Below are 17,163 nucleotides of genomic sequence, written 5' to 3'. Positions count from 1 at the left end.
ATTAAGACTGTGAGCCCGATGTGGGACAGGGACTGTGTCCAACCTGATGAACTTGTAGCTACTTCAGCGCTTGGTACGGTGCCTGGCATTTAGTGAGCACTTAACAAATAGCATGAAAGAAAAGGTGAAAATGGCAGAGACGATTTGAGGAGTGGCTCAGACGGAGACTCCCATCTGGACAGCACGACAGGGAACGTGCAATTTTACAAGGAAATACGAATAAAGGAGACTTTGAGAGCCCTTTCTCATCACTTTCCTTTTCTTCTATCGGTAAATTACTATAGGCTTCCCCTCTGGACTTCAAGCCTCTTGAGGACAGGGCTTCCAACCAGATCATCTCTCAAGCACTTATCAGAGTGTTCTGCACACAACTGGTGCTCCAAAACCACTATCGACTGAGAGGCTGAGAGGGAAATATCACAACGTCTCTTCTCTTCACAGGCCTCTCTTGTGATCCGCTCCAATCAGCGGCAAATGGAGCTTTCTGGGTGTGGAGAAGAAGGTGCAGGTTATACGGGAAATTGAAAAAGGCAAAAAGAGAGCTGAGGTGGGCCGGGAGTTTCAGTTAGCGGGCTCGACGGTGTAGGCCATACGGAAGATCAGAGCAAAGATTCCCGGTGCATTCCAGCAGGATGGACCGGAAGACTGCCGAGACTCGCCCGGAGAGACTTCAGTGAGGCCCCGTTGAAATGATTCCAAGAGCGAGGAGCGGGAAACGTGCCCATCAGCCGGCCCCGGCTCGCGGTCAAGGCGTGAGAACTCACGGCCACGGTGGTGGACGAAAACCCTGTGTGCTCCGGCGACTGAGTCCTCCGGTTCCAGCTCCGCCACGACGTCCGCTTCGCCCAGGGCGGCGGAGCCGAGACCCGGGGTCCCGAGGCGGGCGGGGAGTGGGCGGCGGGTGGGCGTCTCTGCGGGCGGGCTTCGGTGAGGGGGTCGTCTTCCGCGCCGACCAGTCGGGCTTGGTTTTCGGGACGACTGGCGACGACGGGAGACGGCGGATCACGGCGCTCGTGTGAGCCAACGTGAGCGGGACGGAAAAGTGCCGCTTGGTGCTGTGGGGGAATCGCCCCTCTCCGGACCGCCGTGCCAGCCGGTCCCGGAGCGGACGCCCGACTTCTTTTCGGTCCACCCGAGGGCCCGGATGACGCCGGCCCTGTTCCGGGCGGAGCTGCGGCAGCGGGACCGAGAGCAGCACCCGCGGAGCCGGAAGATCCTCCTGCTGATCGACCCTGGGCCGGACTTGGGGTCCAGGGACTGTACTAAGCCCCGCATGGGGCTCACAGCTTTAATCCCTGTTTACGGATGAGGTACGGAGAGGTGAAGTGACTTGCCCAGAGTCACACGGCTGCCAAGCGGTAGAGCTTCTGACTCCTAGGCCACGCTCCTTCGCTCGGCGGCTGAACCGTGAGTCTCTAGGAGGAGACCCTGAGGTCAGGGCTAAGAACACAAGCAGGAACTGTTACGGTCAAGTATGTGTCAAAGTATTCCTCGGTCAAGCTGCCCTCGCTTCATGGATTGGCTGCCCGGGAGGAAGCGGACGGGGGCAGATCTTGACCGAAGAAAAGGAATCCAATGCCGAGCGTGACCCGGTTTGGTTCCGGGCCTACGTGCCGGCGATTTCTAAGAACAGTCTGGGGCCTCTAGGGATCCTTTGGAAAAGAGCACGGGCTTTGGAGTCAGAGGTCACGAGTTCGAATCTCAGCTCTGCCACTTGTCAGCTGGGTGACTGTGGGCAAGTCACTTCACTTCTCTGGGCCTCAGTGACCTCATCTGTAAAATGGGGATGAAGACGGGGAGCCCCACGTGGGACAACCTGATTCCCCGTGTCTAGCCCAGCGCTTAGAACAGTGCTCTGCACATAGTAAGCGCTTAACAAATACCAACATTGTTATTATTATTACCCCCCAATTCACACCCAGCTTTCTGGGTGACTTCAGTTTCCTACCTGTGAAAGAGGGTTACGTGCGCCACCTCCCTTACAGGGCACGGGGTGGACACTGTAAGATCGCTACGGGCGGGGAATGTGTCTGTTTACTGTGCTACTGTAGACTCCAAAACGCTTAGTACAGAGCTCTGGGAGGCCGGACCACCCCCTTTAAGGGGCTGTGTTAAAGGGGTGATTTCTGGGGAAAGGGGAGCGAGCAGGAATATGGGCCTCAGTTGCCTCATCTGTAAAATGAGTATTAAGACCGTGAGCCCCACGTGGGACAATCCGACTACCCTGAATCTCCCCCAGCGCTTAAAACAGTGCTCCGCACATAGTAAGTGCTTAACAAATAGCACAGGGAAGCAGCGTGGCTCAGTGGAAAGAGCCCGGGCTCGGGAGTCAGAGGTCGTGGGTTCGAATGCCGGCTCGGCCACTTGTCGGCTGTGTGACTGGGGGCAAGTCACTTCTCTGGGCCTCAGTGACCTCATCTGACGGGGAGACTGGGAGCCTCACGTGGGCCCACCTGATGACCCTGGATCTCCCCCGGCGCTTAGAACAGTGCTCTGCACAGAGTAAGCGCTTAACAAATAGCGTATATACAGAGAAGCAGCGCGGCTGAGTGGCAAGAGCCCGGGCTTGGGAGTCAGAGGTCGCGGGTTCGAATGCCGGCTCTGCCACCTGTCAGCTGTGTGACTGTGGGCAAGTCAGCGTGGTACAGTGGAAAGAGCCCGGGCTTGGGAGTCAGAGTTCATGGGTTCGAATCCCGGCTCCGCCACTTGCCAGCTGTGTGACTTTGGGCAAGTCACTTCACTTCTCTGGGCCTCAGTTCCCTCATCTGTCAAATGGGGATGAAAACTGTGAGCCCCACGTGGGACAGCCTGATTACCTTGTATCCCCCAGCGCTTAGAACAGTGCTTTGCACATAGTAAGCGCTTAACGAATACCACCATTTATTTTATTTCTAAGTCACGTCTCTGGGCCTCAGTTCCCTCATCTGTCAAATGGGGATGAAGACTGGGAGCCTCCCGTGGGCCCCCCTGATGACCCTGTATCTCCCCCAGCGCTTAGAACGGTGCTCTGCCCAGAGGAAGCGCTTAACAAATACCAACGTGATGGTTATTATCTGTTTCCCCCCCCCCCCCCTTTCCCCTTCTCTGTCCTTCCCCTTCTCTGTCCTTCCCCTGTGTCAGGGGCTGGGGACCATAGAGGCGGCCAGTCCTCCGGCGTGGCTAGAGGGGAGGCGGAAGTGGCTGCGGGGCGGTGTCGGGGGCCTCCTGGCCCGCCCGCCCTGCCGCGCCGGCGCCGCTCTCGGTGGTCGGGCCGCTCCTTGGGGGGCGGAGGGGGAGGGGAAAGGGCAGGGGGCGGCCCGGGGGGTCCGCCGAAAGCCTCACGCACCCAACGCCCACCCCGGCACGGTGAGGGCCAACGGGACAACCCCGGGGGCTCGGCAGGGCTCGCTCTGGAGGGGGGGGGGGTCTCTGGCTTGGAGGGATCTCTTAGCTGCTCTGGAAGGGTCTCTGGCTCGGAGGGGTCTCTGGCTTGGAGGGGTCTCTGGGAGATGCTCTGGAGGGGTCTCTGGCTTGGAGGGGTCTCTGGGAGCTGTTCTGGAGGGGTCTCTGGCTTGGAGGGGTCTCTGGCTTGGAGGGATCTCTTAGCTGCTCTGGAAGGGTCTCTGGCTTGGAGGGGTCTCTGGCTTGGAGGGGTCTCTGTTAGCTGCTCTGGGGGGGGGTCTCTGGCTTGGAGGGGGTCTCTGTTAGCTGCTCTGGAGGGGTCTCTGGGAGCTCCTCTGGAGGGGTCTCTGTTAGCTGCTCTGGAGGGGTCTCTGGGAGCTGCTCTGGAGGGATCTCTGTCTCTGGAGGGGGTCTCTGATAGTTGTCTCTGGTGGGGTCTCTGTCTCTGGAGGGATCTCTGTCTTGGAGGGGGTCCCTGGTAGCTCTCTCTGGAGGGGTCTCTGGTGGGGTCTCCTAGCTGTCTCTGGTGGGGTCTCTGTTAGCTCTCTCTGGAGGAGTCTCTGTTAGCCGTCTCTGGAGGGGTCTCTGTCTCTGGAGAGGTCTCTGGTAGCTGTCTCTGGTGGGGTCTCTGGTAGCTCTCTCTGGAGGGGGGGGTCTCTAATAGATCTCTCTGGCGGGGTCTCTGGTAGCTGTCTCTGAAGGGGGGGGGTCTGATAGCTGTCTCTGGTGGGGTCTCTGTTAGCTGTCTCTGGAGGGGTCTCTGTCTCTGAAGGAGTCTCTGTCTCTGAAGGAGTCTCTGTTAGATGTCTCTGGAGGGGTCTCTGTTAGCTATCTCTGGCGGGGTTCTCTGTTAGCTGTCTCTGGAGGGGTGTCTCTGATTAGCTGTCTCTGGCAGGGATCTCTGGTTAGCTGTCTCTCCGCAGCGGGGTCTCCCGCAGTCTCTGGCTGCCTCTGGCGGGGGTCTCTGAATGGTTGTCTCTGCTGGGGGTCTCTCGGGGTCTGAATGGGACTCTCTGGCGGGATCTCTTGGGATTTCAGCCGCTACCGAAGCAGCGTGGCGTAGCGGATAGACGCCGGGCCTGGGTCCCAATCCCGGCTCCACCAGTTGTCCGCTCTGTGGCAAGTCACTTCACTTGTCTGAGCCTCAGTTCCCTCCCCTGTCAAATGGGGACTGGGCCCGGGAGCCCCACGTGGGACAGAGACCGGGCCCAACCCCGAACTGCTCGTATCCACCCCAGTGCCTGGCGCGTAGTAAGCGCTTAACAGATGCCACAATCAGTAATGATATTATTATTATTTCCGAAGAGATGTCTCTCGGGGCCTCGAGAGTCCGCCCCGGACGCTTTCCTCCTTTCCCTTCCTCCCCCAGACGACCCTAAATCCGGGGCGAAGGGGCAGGGTTGGCACGAGAAGGGAGGGAAGAAGGGCCTGGTGGCAGTAATTCCGGTGCACGTTGTACTCTCCCAGGTGCTTACTACATAACTGTGGTATCTGTGAAGCGCTCACTGTGTGCCCGGCACTGCGGTGTTCGTTAAGCCCTTACTGGGTGCCCAGCACCGTTGTAAGATACAAGGTAATCAGGTTGGACACGGTCCCTGCAGGGGCTCACGGTCTTCGTCCCCATTTTACAGGTGAGGGGACTGAGGCCCACGGTTACGCAGCTGACGTGGCGGAGGAGGGATTAGAACCCACGCCCTCTGACTCCCGGGCCCGGGCTCTTCTCACTAGGCCGGGAAGCGGGGTGGGCAGAGCCCCCGTCCCACGGGGGGCCCACAGTCGTCCCTCCCGTTTCACAGCCGACGGACTGAGGCGCGGAGAAGCGAAGCGAGTCGCCCCAGAGCCGGGATCAGAACCCAGGTCCTCGTGACTCCCCGGCTCGTGCTCTATCCGCTGGGCCGTGCTGCGTAGTAAGCGCTCCATAAATACCATCGATGGGTCGAGGAGTTGGGGACGGAGCTCGGGATCTACTTTTCGGGGTAGAGAATTTTGTTCCCCGTGGCCGCGGGGGTCCGCTTGGTAGTCAAGATGGTCGTCCACCGGACCGGGCCTCGAAGGAGCCCCCTTCAAAGAAGAAGGCGGCCTTCGGGGAGTCGGGATCGGAGCCAGCGGGCAAGTTGGGCCACCTTCCTTCTCCCTCAGGACGCGCCGGCGCACGGGAAGATCAGGACAGGCACGGCTCAACCCCTCCCGTCTCTTCCCAGGCACCCGGGCGGACCCTCGGGGCGCCTCCAATGCCGGACTGGGACGGTCCAGAGGCCCCCCTCGCCCCACGTGCCGGCAACCGCCGGAAGCCCCCGAGCATGGAGGAGAAGGGCCGGGGCGAGCCTGCCTTCCAGCGGGACGACGGGAAAAAGGCCGAGGGTCCCGAGTCCCGGCTGGCGACCTCGGCGGCGTCCGACCCGTGGAGCGGCCGAGAGAAGGGAGACGTCGCCGGCTTCGCCGCGGACGTCTTCCCCGCCCTGGGCGACGGCCCCGCCGCCTCCGAGCCCCCGGCCGGGAGCGCGGGAGGCGAAGAGGCGGACGAGGCGAGGGAAGAGGAGGAACGGGAACAACGGGAGGAGGATGGGGAGAGAGAGGGATCGGGCCCGAGCCCCGGCGAGGCCCTGCAGGCCGTCCGACTGCTGCGGAAGTTCTACCAGGCGCTCGAAACGGAACCCAGGATCCTGGTGCTCCTGAGGTTCCTGGAAGGCGACATCGAAAACGTGCACCTGGCCCATCCCCGCAAACAGGTGATCGCGCCTCTCTCTCCCTCTTGGAAGAACCCGCGGCGGCGATTGGTTTTTCTTCTAGAATGGGATTTTGCTCTCTTGCTGGCAGTGAGAGCGTCTTCTGCGCGTGCCCTATCTCTTGCGATCTCTGCCCTTCGTCCCTGGCGTAGGGCCGCGACGAGGGCCGGGAGGGAGGAGGGCGGTACGGCGCAATGAGGAGAGACCCGAAGGAGGATTCCCGTTTCCCCCACCGCCCCAGGCTGGATTCTCCCACCTCTCACCCGCTGCCCCCGGCCTCCGGGCTGATCCTCTCCCACCTCTCTCCTTTCCCCCAACCCCGCCTTCCTGCCAACCTCTAAAAAGCAGCGGGGTCCAGCGGGAAGAGCCCGGGTCTGGGAGGCAGAGGACCTGGGTTCTAATCCCGCCTCCCCTACTCATCTCTCATTCGTGCAGTAATATTTATTGAGCGCTTACTGGGTGCGGAGCGCCGTCCCGAGCACTTGGAATGTACCAATGGGTAACAGAGAGAGACAGTCCCCTAACCGGGGGAGACGGACAGACAAGAGCAATGGCGATCAAGAGAATCGAGGGGAAGAGCATCTCGTTAAAACAATAGCAAATAAATAGAATCAGGGTGATCGTACATCTCGTTAACGGAATAAATAGGGTGACGAAGATATATACAGTCGAGCGGACGAGTACGGTGCCGAGGGGATGGGACGGGAGAGGGGGAGGAGGAGAGGGAGAGGGGGGAGAAGAGGGTTTAGCTGCGGGGAGGTGGAGGTGGAGGTAGGGAGCGGAGGGAAAAGGGGAGCTCGGTCTGGGAAGGCCTCTTGGAGGAGGTGAGCCTGAAGTAGAGTTTTGAAGAGGGGAAGAGAATTAGTTCTGCGTGACCTCGGGCCAGTCGCCTCACTTCTCTGGGCCTCAGTTACCTCACCTGTAAAATGGGAGAGAAGACCGTGAGCCCCGTGTGGGGACAGGGTCCAACCCGATTAGCTCGGATCTACCCCAGCGCTTCGTACAGAGCCCGGCCCGGAGTAAGTGTCTAACGGGCGCATAAAAAAAAAGCGGTCACTCCTACGCGCCAAGCCTCGTACCGAGCACCGGGGGCCGACGCGAGGGAACCGCTTGAGCCGGGGTGTGCGGCGGGCGTTTAGGTCACATCGGGACGCGTCTGCCAACTCTAGCGTCCTCTCCCAAGCTCTCGGCACAGGACGTCGCACCCAGTAAGCGTTCGGTAAGCGCCGTAGGTCTCCCGCTGACTCGGAAGCTCCCCGAGGGCGGGGACCGAGCTCGAGGCAAAGCCCCTACCCCCCAGCACTTGGCCAAAAGCCCCGCGGCGCTCGCGACGGGGCCGCGGGGACCGACCGGGCACCGGCGGGCGTTGCAGGTGCCGGTGACGTTCGAGGACGTGGCCGTCTATTTCTCGCGGGAGGAGTGGGCGGCGCTGGACGGGCGGCAGAAGGAGCTCTACCGGGACGTGATGCGGGGCAACTACGAGCTGGTGGCCTCCCTGGGTGAGCGTCCCGACCCGCGGGGGGAGACCGGACGCCGGGCGTGGGGCGGGAGGGGCCCCCGGGGCCGGGAGAGGGCCCGGTCGAGGCCGGCGGCGGCGCCCCCGCGGCACCCGTCTCACCCCGATTCCACTGCCCACCCTCCCGGGGCGGTCAAAGACCCCGGTGTCTTTTGGCCTAACATCTGGACCTTCCCTACGGATGAGTAACCTCCGCCGTATTCAAAGACCCCCCCCCCCCCGCCCTCTAACCTCCCCAAGCGTTCGACACCGAGCCTCACCCGTCCCAGGTCTCCCGACCTCTTCTAAAAAAAAAAAAAAACCCCACCCCGTCCCCGCCCGCCGCAGCGTCCACCGCGTCCCCCCGGGCGCCGAGCCGAAGGGAGACGGGAAGGGCGGCGGAAGGGCGGCGGGTGAGGTCGATAAAGATGGAGGAACCGACCGTTATTACAAAACTAAACCGCGACCCTCCGTTTTCACTGATTCCCCGCGGACGTCGGGATCCCGTCGCGAACGGCCCGGCCGGCGTCGCCGTCCCCCCGTCGTCCGTGGGCAGATGGGCTCTCCCCCAAGCCCGACCTGGAGACGCAGATCAAAAGCGAAGAGGAGCCGGGCGTCGGAGACGGCGGGCACCCGGCCCCGAAGGGCGTGCCGACCTCGGCCCTCCCGGGTGAGTGAGCGGGTCGGGGGTTCCCTCGAGGGGGAGTGGGCCCCTGCCAGGGGTCGGGCACGGCCGGGGGTGACGGGGCCGAAATCAAGAGGCGGCGTGGCCTAACGGGGAGAGCGCGGGCCCGGGAGGCAGGAGGACCTGGGTTCTAATCCCGCGCTCTGCCGCTCGTCTGCCGTGCGCCTCGGGGACCTCGTCTGTCAAATGGGGGAACGGTGCCGGGGGCCCCACGTGGGACACGGACCGTGTCCAACCCGCGGGACTTGCATTTGCCCCAGAGGTTAATACGGTGCCCGGCGCATAGCGCGTCCCGGGGTCACCCCCCCCCTTGGGCCCCGGGCCGGGCCCGCCCGGAGAACCGCCGGCCGTTCCCCTCCGGGCCGGCCCGAGGGTCCGGCGGGGAGGGGGTCGGCAGCTGCGCGGCGGCGCCGGTAGCGATCCCGCCTTTCCCCTCTGTCGCCCCAACGCAGACGGCGGGCCGGACGGCGAGCGCGGCAGCGTCCTCCAGAGTCCCGCCGGGCCCGTGGAGCCGCCCGGGGCCCGGCCCCCGCCGCCCCCGTCTCCCGCGCCCCCGGCCTCCCCCTCGCCCGCCCCGCGGGAGGAGCCCCCCCCGGCGCCTCCTGAGCGGGAGAGCCCGGGGGGCCCTCGGCCCCCACCCCCGCGGGAGCCGGACCCCCCCGGCCGGGGCCGGCGGCACGGCGTGGCCGCGGAGGCCCCCCCGCCGTCGCCCGGCCGCCCGGCCCCGCGGGCCCCGGGGGCCGGGCAGAGGGAGCCCGGGGGGCCGACCCGGCCCGTGCCGCCGGAGGACTCGCCGGCGGGCGGCGCGGCCCACGCCGACGAGGCCGGCGACGTCCGGGGGTCGCCCTCGGGCGCCTTCCCGGCGGGGGCCCGGCCGTCCCGGGTCGGCGGCCGGGACGGCCGCGGCCCCGCGGCCCGCCCGGCCGCCGCCCCGGGGCCGCCGGCGAGGGGCCGCGCCTTCGTCTGCGGCCAGTGCGGCAAAGGCTTCAACCACAAGCAGGACCTGGCCCGGCACCAGCGCACCCACACGGGCGAGCGGCCCTACCCCTGCCCCGACTGCGGCCGCCGCTTCGTCCAGAAGACCCACCTGATGACCCACTTCCGGATCCACACGGGCGAGCGGCCCTTCCCCTGCCCCGACTGCGAGAAGAGCTTCCGCAAGAAGACGCACCTGGTGCGGCACCGTCACACCCACCTGGGCGTGCGCCCCTTCTCCTGCCCGCACTGCCCCAAGAGCTTCGGCCAGCGGGAGGACCTGGGGCGGCACCTGCGCTGCCACTCGGGGGAGCAGCCGTTCGCCTGCCCCGAGTGCGGGCAGCGCTTCACCTGGAAGAAGAACCTGGTGACCCACCAGCGGCGGCACGGCGGCGAGCGGCCCTTCGCCTGCCCCGAGTGCGGGGAGCGCTTCGACCGGAAGAGGGGCCTGGCCGTCCACCGCAAGACCCACGGGGAGGAGGGGCCGGCCGGCCCCCGCCCGGGGCCCCGCCTCCCGCCGCCCCCCAGGGAGAAGGCCTTCCCCTGTCCCGTGTGCGAGCGGCGCTTCGGCCACAAGCAGGACCTGATCCGCCACCAGCGGGTCCACACGGGCGAGCGGCCCTTCGCCTGCCCCGAGTGCGGGAAGCGCTTCAGCCAGAAGGCCCACCTGGTCACCCACACCCGGGTGCACACGGGCGAGCGGCCCTACCCCTGCGCCCGCTGCGACCGGCGCTTCAGCAAGAAGACCCACCTGAGCCGCCACCAGCGGGTCCACGCCGAGGAGGGGCCGGGCCCCGGCGGCGCGGGCCCGGCGTGGAGGCCGGGCCCGGCCGGGCCCCCCCAGGACCTCGCCTGCCCCGAGCGCGGGAAGGGGTTCGGCAGGGAGGCGCGCCCGGACGCCCGCCGGCGCGGCCGGGCCGGCGCGCACCCCTGCCCCTGGCCCCGGTGCGGCCAGAGCTTCTGCCGCGAGTCCGCCCTCCTGGCTCACCAGAAGTCCCACCACGGGAGCCGGCCGCACCCCTGCCCCGAGTGCGGGAAGCGCTTCGGCCTCAAGCAGGACCTGGTGCGGCACCAGCGGATCCACACGGGCGAGCGGCCCTTCCCCTGCGTGCTGTGCGGCAAGCGCTTCAACCAGCGGGCCCACCTGCTGACCCACCAGCGCACCCACACCGGCGAGCGGCCCTTCCCCTGCCCCGACTGCGAGCGCCGCTTCGGCAAGAAGGCCCACCTGGTGCGGCACCAGCGGGTCCACGCGGCCCAGCAGCCCCGCCTGCACCTGCTCGGGATGGGGACCCTGCCCCTGGGCGACCCCGGCCTGCCGGGCGGGGCCCTCCGGGACGAGACCATCTACATCTTCCGCGTGTGAGGGGGCCGGGGGGCCCCCCGGGCCGAGGTCCGGCGGCGGGCGCCCGGTCCCGACCCCCGGAGCCGCGCGGGGAAGCGGCGGGGGGTGGCCCCCGTCCGGTCGGGGGGGGACGGGGGGGACCCGGAGGCGTAGCCGCCCCGCCGAGAGGCACCGGGAGCGGTCCGGAGGCCGGCGATTCGGCCCCGATCTAAGCCGGGCCCGGACGCTCCGCGGAGGGGACGTGTCGGCATCGGGCGATCGGTCGTATTCACCTGGCGCCTACCCTGCGCGGAGCACCGTCCCGAGCCCCGGGGAGAGGACGGCCCGTCGGAGCCGGTAGCCACGTTCCTTCCCTGCCCGCGCTGACCCTTCCCCGGGCGGACCCAGATTCCCCGGCTAGAAACAGGCGGGTCCTCCCCCGTCCCGCTGGAAAGGGGCGGTGTGAGAAGCGGGGGGGGGGGGGGCCTGGGTTCCGATCCCGCCTCCGCGTCGTCCACCGCTGGTATTTCTCGAGCGCTTACTACGTGCAGAGCACCGTAGTAAGTGCTTAGGCGAGGACCGTAGAGCAGAGTCAGCAGGCACGTTCCCCGCCCGGGTCGGGCCGACGGTCTAGAGGGGGAGACGCGGCCCGGAGGGCGAGTCGCTTCTCCCTGCCTCCGATCTGGAAAACGGGGCCGTAAGCCCGAGCCTCGGGTGGGACGGACCGCGTCCGACCCGATCGGCTCGGATCCACCCCAGCGCTTAGGACGGCGCCCGGCACCTAGTGAGCGCTTAACAGATAGCATTTTTTTTTTTTTAAAAAAAAAGAAAGATAATCAGGGAAGAAGAAGCGATGAGCGGTGAACTGGACGACGGTAAGGCGGTCGTGGAATTCGACCGAGCTTAGCCCCTACCAGTTTAGAGAAATGAAGCTGCATCTCCAGTCATTTCGTTCACTAGTATTTACTGAGCGCTTACTATGTGCAGAGCACTGTACTGAGCGCTCGGAATGGACAGTCGGGCCACCGCCCCCAGTTCCACCGCGTTCCTCTCGTAATAGGACTCGGCTCCAGACGTCGTCGCGGGTCGCTCACCTGCCCTCCTGCCACGGCCCTGGCCGGCAGAGCTGTGCGACCCGGCGGAAGGGGCCCGGGACGGGGAGTTTGGAGACCTGGGTTCTAATCCCGACTCTGCCCCCCTGCCGGTCGCGCGACCGTTGGTCTACCCCCGCGGCCTCCGTTTCCTCACCTGTAAAATGGGGATCCGGGACCCGTTCTCCTCCCCCCTCGGGCCGTGAGCCCCGCCTGGGACGGGGACCGCGTCCATTCGGACGATCTGGGACCTACCGGTTCTGTTTCGTCTTTTTCGATTCATTCAGTAGTATTTATTGAGCGCTTACGATGTGCGGAGCGCTGTCCTAAGCGCTTGGACTGGACAAATCGGTAACGGAGACAATCCCTGCCCAGTGACGGGCTTACGGTCTCTGTCGGTACTCTGGTCTAAGCGCTCTAATAAGTGCTGGGCAGATACCGGGTAATCAGGTTGGACGTAGTTCCCGGCCCTCACGGGGCTCGCAGTCTTAATCCCCATTTTACGGATGGAGAAACCGAGGCGCAAGGAAGCGAAGTGACGTGCCCAAGGTGACTTGTTCGGTTTGGGCCACAGAGCAAGCCCCTGACCAACACCACAGATATTGTCGTCATTCCCGGCGTTTAGATCGTGAGTCCCGAGGGCCAGGGATTGGATCTAATTCCCACCTGGGTAGTCTTTCCCAGCGCTTAGTACAGTGCCCCGCGCACATCGAGCGCCGAATAAATGCTACTCCGACTACAACGCCACTGACGTTTATCATCATTTCTGTTATCTAGAGTTCGGTCTTTCGCAGTCTTCCTTCCCCGACAGAAGCAGAGAGATCTCCCTCCCCCCAGCTTCTCTGTAAGAAGCGACGTGGCTCAGTGGAAAGAGGCCGGGCTTGGGAGTCCGAGGTCGTGGGTTCGAATCCCGACTCCGCCGCCTGTCAGCCGCGTGACTGTGGGCGAGGCACTTCACTTCTCTGGGCCTCAGTGACCTCGTCTGGAAAAGAGAAGCGGCGTGGCTCCGTGGGAAGAGCCCGGGCTTGGGAGTCAGAGGTCGTGGGTTCGAATCCCGGCTCGGCCACCGGTCAGCTGTGTGACTGTGGGCGGGTCGCTTCACTTCTCTGTGCCTCGGTGACCTCATCTGGAAAATGGGGATTAACTGTGAGCCTCACGTGGGACACCCTGATGACCCAGGGTGATGACCTGATGACCCAGGGTGATGATCCCAAGCGCTTAGTACAGTGCTCTGCACATAGTAAGCGCTCAGTAAATACTATTGAATGAATGAACACCGCTTCTCTGTGGAGCTCGGGGGAATCCGTAAAGGCTCAATTCACACTTCAGCTACTATCTCTACTCATATATCTGTCAAATCCAATGTCCCGAACCGCGTCTTCTGTCCATTATTGCTACTGACCTTGTCTGTCCGTCTCCCCCGATTAGACCGTAAGCCCATCAGAGGGCAGGGACCGTCTCTATCTGTTACCGATTTGTCCATTCCAAGCGCTTAGTACAGTGCTCTGCACATAGTAAGCGCTCAATAAATACTATTGAATGGATGAATGAATGACCCTGTATCTCCCCCAGCGCTTACAACAGTGCTCTGCACAGAGTAAGCGCTTAACAAATACCAGCATTATTAAAAGGAGGAAAAAGTGGGGCTTAATCTAGGAAGGCCTCTTGGAGGAGGTGGGCCCTCAATAAGGCTTCCGGGGGGGGGGGGGGTAGGTGCCTTGTAAACACCCCAGCGTTCAGTAATGTAATGTTGGTATTTGTTAAGCGCTGACTATGTGCAGAGCACTGTTCTAAGCGCTGGGGGAGATCCAGGGTCATCAGGTTGGCCCACGGGAGGCTCACGGTTTTTAATGCCCATTTTACAGAGGAGGGAACGGAGGCCTAGGGAAGTGAAGTGACTGGCCCCCAGCCACCCGGCTGTAGGGGTAGATGCCTTGTAAACACCCCAGCGTTCAGTAATGTAATGTTGGTATTTGTTAAGCGCTTCCTGTGTGCAGAGCACTGTTCTAAGCGCTGGGGGAGATCCAGGGTCATCAGGGGGGCCCACGGGAGGCTCACGGTTTTTAATGCCCATTTTACAGAGGAGGGAACGGAGGCCTAGGGAAGTGAAGTGACTGGCCCACCGCCACCCGGCTGTCGGGGTAGATGCCTTGTAAACACCCCAGCGTTTAGCACAGAGCCCGGCACCCACGCAGGGCTGAAGGCGCGGCCTCAAAACCGAGGCGGGGAGGGGGGAGGCCCGGGCGGGCCACCGAGACGCGGGGGGTCATCCGGCGGCCTAGAGGGGACCCGGAAGTGCCCCACCGGAAGCGTCTCCCGGCGGGAGGGAGGGCTTCCGGGTCCCCTCTAGGCCGCCGGCGGACCCCCCGCGTCTCGGTGGGCGAGCGGGGACGGCTTCCGGTCGGGCCCGGCCTCTTCCCAGTGACAGGCGGGCCGGGGCCCGGGGGAAACTGAGGCAGCGGCGGAGGGGGGAGACGACCCCCCCCCGTCGTCCTGAAGGGCGGGAGGAGGAGCAGGTGAGTCGACGGGCCCATCGGGCGTGGGGGGGGAGGGAGGGAGAACACTGCGCAGAGCGCTGCGATGGCGCCGACCCCAAGGGGAGCTGCCAGTCCTGGGGGGGGGGGGGGGCAGAAAGGGGGGGGATGGGAAAAAGGGGTGTAAAGGGGGGGCAGAAAGGGAGAAAATCCAACTCAGGGGCCTCGCAGAAGGGAGGGGAAGAAGGGGAAATGGAGTCACGCGGGGGGGGGGAGAAGGGGGAGGGGGAGGCGTTTGTAGAGTTAGGAAAGACACACTGGGCGCCACGCGCTGCGGATCAGGCTGAGGATGGGGTTGGTGGGGCGCTTCCTCTGTGCCAAGCACTAGTCCAAGCGCTGGGGGGATACAAGGTCATCAGGTGGGCCCACGGGGGGGGGGGGGGCTCAGGGGCTTCGTCCCCGTTTTGCAGATGAGGGAACTGAGGCCCGGAGGAGTGAAGTCATAATAATGATGATGATGGCATTTGATGAGCGCTTACTCTGTGCCAAGCCCTAGGCTAAGCGCCGAAGTGGATACAAGGTCATCGGGTGGGCCCACGTGGGGCTCACGGGTTTCGTCCCCGTTTTGCAGATGAGGGAACTGAGGCCCGGAGGAGCGAAGTCATAATAATGGTGATGATGATGATGGCATTTGTTGAGCGCTTACTCTGTGCCAAGCCCTAGGCTAAGCGCCGAAGTGGATTCAAGGTCATCGGGTGGGCCCACGTGGGGCTCACGGGTTTCGTCCCCATTTTACAGGTGAGGGAACTGAGGCCCAGGGGAGTGAAGTCATAACGATGACGATGATGATGATGGCGGCATTTGTTAAGCGCTTACTCTGTGCCAAGCACTAGTCTGAGCGCTGGGGTGGATACAGAGTCATCAGGTTGTCCCACGTGGGGCTCCAGGGCTTCATCCCCGTTTTACAGATGAGGGAACTGAGGCCCAGAGGAGTGAAGTAATAGTAATAATGGTGATGATGGCGGCATTTGTTAAGCGCTTACTCTGTGCCAAGCACCGGTCGAAGCGCTGAGGTGGATACAAGGTCATCAGGTTGTCATTCAGTAGTATTTATCGAGCGCTCACTATGTGCGGAGCACCGTACTGAGCGCTTGGAATGTGCAGTTTGGCAACAGACAGAGATAACCCCTGCCCAATGACGGGCTCACCGGCTAAACGACTGAGGTGGGTACAGGGTAATCAGGTTGTCCCGGTTGGGGCTCAAAGGTTTAGTCCCCGTTGTACAGATGAGGAAACTGAGGCACAGAGAAGTGCAGTAATATTAATAATGATAACGATGGCATTTGTTAAGCGCTTACCGCGTGCCAAGCACTATTCTGAGCGCTGCGGTGGATACAGGCTTATCAGGTTGTCCCACGTGGGGCTCCCGGGCTTCATCCCCGTTTTACCGATGAGGGAACTGAGGCACAGAGAAGTGAAGTCACCTGCCCAGGGTCACCCAGCAGACGAGTGGCGGGATTAGAACCCACGTCCTCTGAGTCCCAGACCCGGGCTTTTGCCTCTAAGCCACGCTGCTTCTCGTACCAAGGGCTGTGGCCGGGGGGGAGATACGAGGTAACTAGGCTGGATACAGTCCCGGGCTCACGGTCCAAGTAGAAGCAGCGTGGCTCAGTGGAAAGAGCCCGGGCTTGGGAGTCAGAGGTCACGGGTTCGAATCCCGGCTCGGCCACTTGTCGGCCGGGTGACTGTGGGCAAGGCACTTCACCTCTCTGGGCCTCGGTTCCCTCATCTCTAAAAGGGGGATGAAGACCGGGAGCCTCACGAGGGACAACCCGGTTACCCTGCATCTCCCCCAGCGCTTAGAACAGTGCTCTGCACATAGTAAGCGCTTAACAAATATCGACGATATTATGAGAAGGGAAGAGGCTTCTCTCCCGACCTTCCTCCGCACCGGTCGCCCGTGGCCACCCAGTTGCCGCTCCAGGGAGGACAGAGCTGAATTTTTTAAAAATCGCATCTGTTAACAGATACCAACGTTATTATCGAGAAGCAGCGCGGCTCAGTGGAAAGAGCCCGGGCTTTGGAGTCAGAGGTCACGGGTTCGAATCCCCGCTCGGCCACTTGTCGGCCGGGTGACCTCGGGCACAAGGCACTTAACTTCTCGGTCCCTCAGTTACCTCATCTGTAAAATGGGGATGAGGACCGTGAGCCCCACGTGGGACAACCCGATTCCCCTGTGTCTACCCCAGTGCTTAGAACGGCGCTCGGCGCGTAGTAAGCGCTTAGCAAATACCAACACGTCGTTATTATCATTAAGCGCATCCCACGTGCCGGACTCTGTACTGAGCACAGGCTCTGTACCGAGCACGGGGGGAGATCGAAATTAATCAGGGCGGACACAGCCCCCGTCCCACGCAGGGCTCACCGTCTTCGTCCCCATTTTACGGATGAGGAGACCGAGGTTCAGAAAAGTTCTCCCCTAAGGTCGAGCAAGTCAATCGGTCATACCCAATGAGTGCTTACTACGTGCAGAGCCCTGTACTACGCTCTTGGGAAAGTCCAGGACGACGTGATTAGCAGATACATTACATTAGATACATTTCCTCGCGATCTGAGAGGTGGAGACGGACATTGATGTGCCTAAATAATCTCTGGTTTAAATTTAAAGATGCCGAATTTCATTAAATCTATCAAGTTTAATTTCGAATACCGGATGTCCGCGGGTCCCGGACTGGAGTGTCTAGACGACGCGGAAGGGAGAGCAAGCTGGGGGAAGGAGGGCTTTACCGGGGGCAGAACCCAAGTCCTCCGGCTCCCGGTTCGAGGCGCTTTCCGCTAATAATAATGGTGGTGTCGGTTAAGCGCTCACTATGTGCAGAGCACTGTTCTGAGCGCTGAGCGCTGGGGGCGTCAAACGGCAGGGACTGTATCTGTTGCCGACTTGTTCATCCCAAGCGCTTAGTACAGTGCTCTGCACATAGTAAGCGCTCAATAAATACTATTGAATGAATG

At 63.0% G+C, this 17,163-nt stretch overlaps 1 protein-coding gene across 1 annotated transcript; it reads left to right on the top strand.

Moving 5' to 3' along the window:
• The first annotated feature begins 3,104 nt into the window (after window positions 1–3,104).
• Window positions 3,105–11,088, top strand: LOC103165632 (zinc finger protein 436-like). The gene is made up of 6 exons (XM_039913974.1): window positions 3,105–3,345; window positions 5,583–6,110; window positions 7,480–7,606; window positions 8,159–8,272; window positions 8,740–8,822; window positions 9,036–11,088. The coding sequence occupies exons 2-6, from the start codon at window positions 5,613–5,615 to the stop codon at window positions 10,626–10,628; spliced, it is 2,415 nt and encodes an 804-aa protein (XP_039769908.1). The 5' UTR covers window positions 3,105–3,345; window positions 5,583–5,612; the 3' UTR covers window positions 10,629–11,088.
• The last annotated feature ends 6,075 nt before the right edge of the window (window positions 11,089–17,163 follow it).

Source organism: Ornithorhynchus anatinus, chromosome 13 (assembly GCF_004115215.2).
Source record: "Ornithorhynchus anatinus isolate Pmale09 chromosome 13, mOrnAna1.pri.v4, whole genome shotgun sequence".
NCBI lineage: Eukaryota > Metazoa > Chordata > Mammalia > Monotremata > Ornithorhynchidae > Ornithorhynchus > Ornithorhynchus anatinus.
This window is presented reverse-complemented; position numbering and strand designations above follow the sequence as displayed.